Raw genomic sequence first — 4374 nt, forward strand, 5'->3', positions numbered from 1 at the left:
GTACGAACAAAAGTAAGAGAAATTTAGGATAAGAATACGAACATGTTCTTGCATGAGGCCCATTGTTCTCAACTAGATTCAAGCTTTATTCAAGTCATGATCTAATGTAAGCATTTATAAAATTAAGAATATTGAAAATAGACACGTCTACAAGAAATAAAACAATCCAACAATGAAAAATGACTATAGCAATTATCAGGAAGACCATACCTGCACAAAAAATTCCAGGGACCAAACTGCTTAAAATTACACTTCGCGCTTTATTATTCTTCTTGATATTCTCTATGGCTTCAAACATCTGCAAGAAAGAAAAATAAACAAGAAAAAAATTCCCAATAATTGCACTTTGAAGAACATTCTATTTCTACATTTTTTAAAGGTGATTTAATATTTCTTACAGATTTCAGGGTAATTTAAGGCTTTAAAATCAGAAATCATACAAACTCAAACAAAGAAAAGCTGATGTATGGTAAAACATTACTTTGTAAAATGATAGATGCAGAATTAGTCTCTTTGGTTGATTAATTATGCAACTATTACTAGTGGTGTCAAAAGCATTCCCATTCATTCCTCAGGCAGAAGTATAGAACTCTGTGGAGCTTTTAGGGGCTCTAATCTAGAAGGTTGATAACCTGTGGTTTCTGAGGCTGGTAACACTGATGAACTTACCCTGTACCACAGAGGTGACTCTTGGTCCTTCTTTCCTGATGAGAGCCAATTTCATCAGAACGTTTCAAGGTCTTTGCGACTGAACTTGAGGATACTTTCAAAGTTCTTGAAATTGTTTGAATTGACTGAAAGCAATGAAGTAATGATGACTCGTCTTTCGTTGTTTAGTTGAGTAGTTCTTGTCATGATATGAATTAGAACATTACTCAAAAACGGCTATTCATTGTGTACCAAATAACTTTTCACAGAACGGATGTTCTCAAACACTAAAAAGGCAAAATATTCAAGAAATTAACTCTTGACAAGGCTCACCTGTTAACCTAAAGCCATTCAAGGTGACTACATTATAAAACTGAGGAAATGCCAAAATGTGTTCAGTTGTCATCCCAGCAAAGGTTTAACACTTTTTTGTTACTAAATAATCCCAGGTGTATTTCTTCAAATTCTGGATGACTTTAGCATTATTCTACAATGCAGATAATTGTTAAATAATGGAAATTAGAAGTTGGTAGTATACATTAAAGATACACCTGATGTTTAGTGCCAAATGTCTGCAGGTAATGTTAGCATAGGGAATAGTTCATATGCCACAACAGCCTGTACAGTGAGAGAACAGGAATATTTTTTCTAAACTTCAACAAAACCCATCTTGATGTATTTTACAATCAGATGAAATGCTGGTAATGAATTTTACGGTTACTGAATGATACCCAAAAACGTAGATAAAATGAAAAATCTGGATCTCAGTTAGGACTACCAGAAGAAATCCAGCGTTCATTAACTTTAAAATATGCAGTAAATAAAAGAGGAATTAAAGCAATAAATGCTTTTGCCCAGTTAGTATTTTTCTATCATGCTTATCATAAAATAATAGAAAATAAAACTCAATACATACCAATTTCACAAGATTTTTGCTTATGGAATTTTTGGCTTTTGGTCGATTAATCCCAAGAACAACAATACCTGAAAGAGAAGTGATGTATTTTGATAAGTGACATTCAGTATAATGACAGAACATGAATATTAGCTTAGAAAAAAAATTCCTTATTTCTTGTTTAGAAATTATGGATTTTTGCCATTACTGATATTTGAGTCCATAAAGACACCATCTAGCAATAATGGTAACTGAAATCTCAGATAATCATCCTATTCTACCTTTAAATCAAAGTTTTCCAACAGGTGTGTCTTTAAAAATAATCATTTGTTTTATAGCCCTTATAATTTAGCACAAATTTTTTTATGTTTGGTAGATTAAAAATGCTTCTTGGCAATAAATCTTATATTGTTGGAAAGCTTGTTAATTACCCTTTTACATGGTGCCACATTTGTAAGGAACCAGCTGGGATGAGCAGTAGAGCTGAGTATGTGGGCTACACAAACAAAAAAAAAAAAAAAAAGCCAAATCTTCTCTGCCAAACAACTTATTTTGTTGCTATTGAGACTCGTTTTGAGCTTCTGGTCCCCCCAGGTGCTGCCAAAATTGTCAGTGCCTTTGAAAATTACATTTTCTTCTTGCTAGATGCAGTATAACTGGGGATCCCTTCATACAATGTTTGGTGTCATTGTGAATCCATCTCGGAGATCCCTTTTTTTTTAAACAGGGCTATAATTTTAGATGACATTATTCTAGACAAAAAAAAATCCAGTTTTCAAACATGCACTCTTGTAAATAAAATCAGCTTGTTGTAAACCATAAATCACCAGATTTCAAGAAACTAGCTGCTTTTTATTTGAAAATAAGTCAATATTTAAAATTTCCTTATTGTAAGTAATTCTGCCAGAAACACATCTGAATTTATAAGACGGGCCATCCCCCCCAGGCCCCCTCTTTCATACCACCCCTGTAAAAGACCAACACAATATTATCTTTTTACCTTTCATCATGGGTTAAATAAAGATTCCACAAATCATAAAATGTGTTTTCATAAATCTGTCTGTTGTCAATGATTTTATACCAAGTATGAGTATAATAAACTGCTTCACTGCCCTTCACCCTGTAAAAGTGGTCAGTCAGAAGCTAACACTGAATGCTAACAGAACCGCACAGGGTCACTGGCGGTGAGTGTCGGCGGAACCCACCGGCGTCTTCACCGTCCAGGTACCGGACTCTCAGCTCCTCCTTGAAGGAGTCGGAGCTATAGCGGCGTGTCGCTGCGACGCTCAGCCGAGAGCACAGAGAGACTTTATCTGGAAAAACATGTTGTCTCGAGCAGAGGTACGTCACCCTGCGTGCTCTGTCCACATCCACGGCGGGCACGCGACAGGCTCGCCAAAAGGCAAAGCGACCCACCACCACCGCCGCCATGATGGAGAGTCGAAGATTTGTCTTTCAACCCTGAACCAGAGTCACGTGATGTGGTCACGTGACAATCAGTTTGCACCAATGTATTGAATAGAAGCGTCACGCACGCACGTGACGCCATATTGGAAGGGGCGAGCTGTCAATGTATTCTGTTTATTATGGCTAGGTTTCTGCCTAGAATTGCATATAAATATTATTTTTTCATTGAAAAGCTTCTGTCTACTACAAACATCATTCATTGCAGATATGTAAACCTTGGCAACATGTTTTTGTCTAATATGATAATATGTAGTGTCTGGAATGCATTTCTATTTAAAAAAAAAATGATTTTCAATGACCATCTGAGTTTCACTGATGCGCTCACCTAAATTTAACATGTAATTTTTACTACTCAGATTTAACAGCTAAGAAATACTGCAGAGTTGTAAAGTAATTAAGCACAAATACTTCTTTACAGTACTTAAGTAGAATTTTTTGGTACTTGTACTTTACTTGAGTAATTATTTTTCAGCCTACTTTTTACTTCTACTTCTTACATTTTCATTCAATTATCTGTACTTTCCACTCACAACATTTTTTAAAAAAAGGCAAGAAGTGGAAAGTCGTTACTTTTATTTCATTTTTGCTTGTTTTCATTCCAGCTTCTTATTGTAAAAAATAAATACTATCTATATAAATTGTGCCGCGTAGATAGAGTGCATTTAATTGTGGCTAAATGAGAAGTATAAATATATAAAACTCTGATACCGTATTACTTTGTACACAATCATGTCACACTCCAGCAGGACATAATCATTAAAGTAAAGGACTGTACTTAAGAAGTATTTGTATTTTATGAACTATATTATTACATTTGGCCGCAGCCCTCAGATAGATTTTCATTTTGGGGAAAAGGTTTTGGCAGTCTTGATATATGTACAGTATACAAACTGAAACAGCTGGACTAGTTCATCCTAAATTTAATATTAATTAAAATACAACAGTCATTTCTGTATTTTTGGGGAGGTCACCTCCTAATAAATGTCATTACAGAAAATCTAACTGCTCATTTTAAATCAATACTTTTATTTTTAATACTTAAGTAGAAAACATATCAGATGCTTTAAGACTTTTACTCAAGTATTACTGTATTCCTAAAAAAGACTTTAACTTTTACCAAAGTAGTTTTTGGATAAAATACTTGTACTTTTACTCAAGTATCACTTTGTGGTACTTTATACAACACTGCAGTAGGCCCTACCTGTTGACTAGTCCTCGCCCCGAACAATACGGCCGCTCTCTCCAACCAAGAAAACCAAGCGATAGTGCCGTTTTTTTAATACGTCTCACTGGTTTGAACCTTTTGAAATGGGCCCAATCTGAAACTGCAGTGTCTCAGCACCAGCAACAACAACAACAACGAC

At 35.0% G+C, this 4374-nt stretch overlaps 1 protein-coding gene across 1 annotated transcript in view; it reads right to left on the reverse strand.

Moving 5' to 3' along the window:
* Positions 1-3000, reverse strand: part of auh (AU RNA binding protein/enoyl-CoA hydratase) — a 14583-nt gene extending 11583 nt beyond the window's left edge. The window contains exons 1-3 of the mRNA XM_014015119.1: positions 2749-3000; positions 1565-1632; positions 211-298 (exon numbers count right to left, since the gene is read on the reverse strand). Coding sequence (XP_013870573.1) covers positions 211-298; positions 1565-1632; positions 2749-2974 — 382 coding nt within the window. The 5' untranslated portion in view covers positions 2975-3000. The remainder of the gene's footprint in view (positions 1-210; positions 299-1564; positions 1633-2748) is intronic.
* Between the last annotated feature and the right edge of the window lie 1374 nt (positions 3001-4374).

This window comes from Austrofundulus limnaeus, unplaced genomic scaffold, assembly GCF_001266775.1.
Source record: "Austrofundulus limnaeus strain Quisiro unplaced genomic scaffold, Austrofundulus_limnaeus-1.0 Scaffold123, whole genome shotgun sequence".
Taxonomy (NCBI): domain Eukaryota; kingdom Metazoa; phylum Chordata; class Actinopteri; order Cyprinodontiformes; family Rivulidae; genus Austrofundulus; species Austrofundulus limnaeus.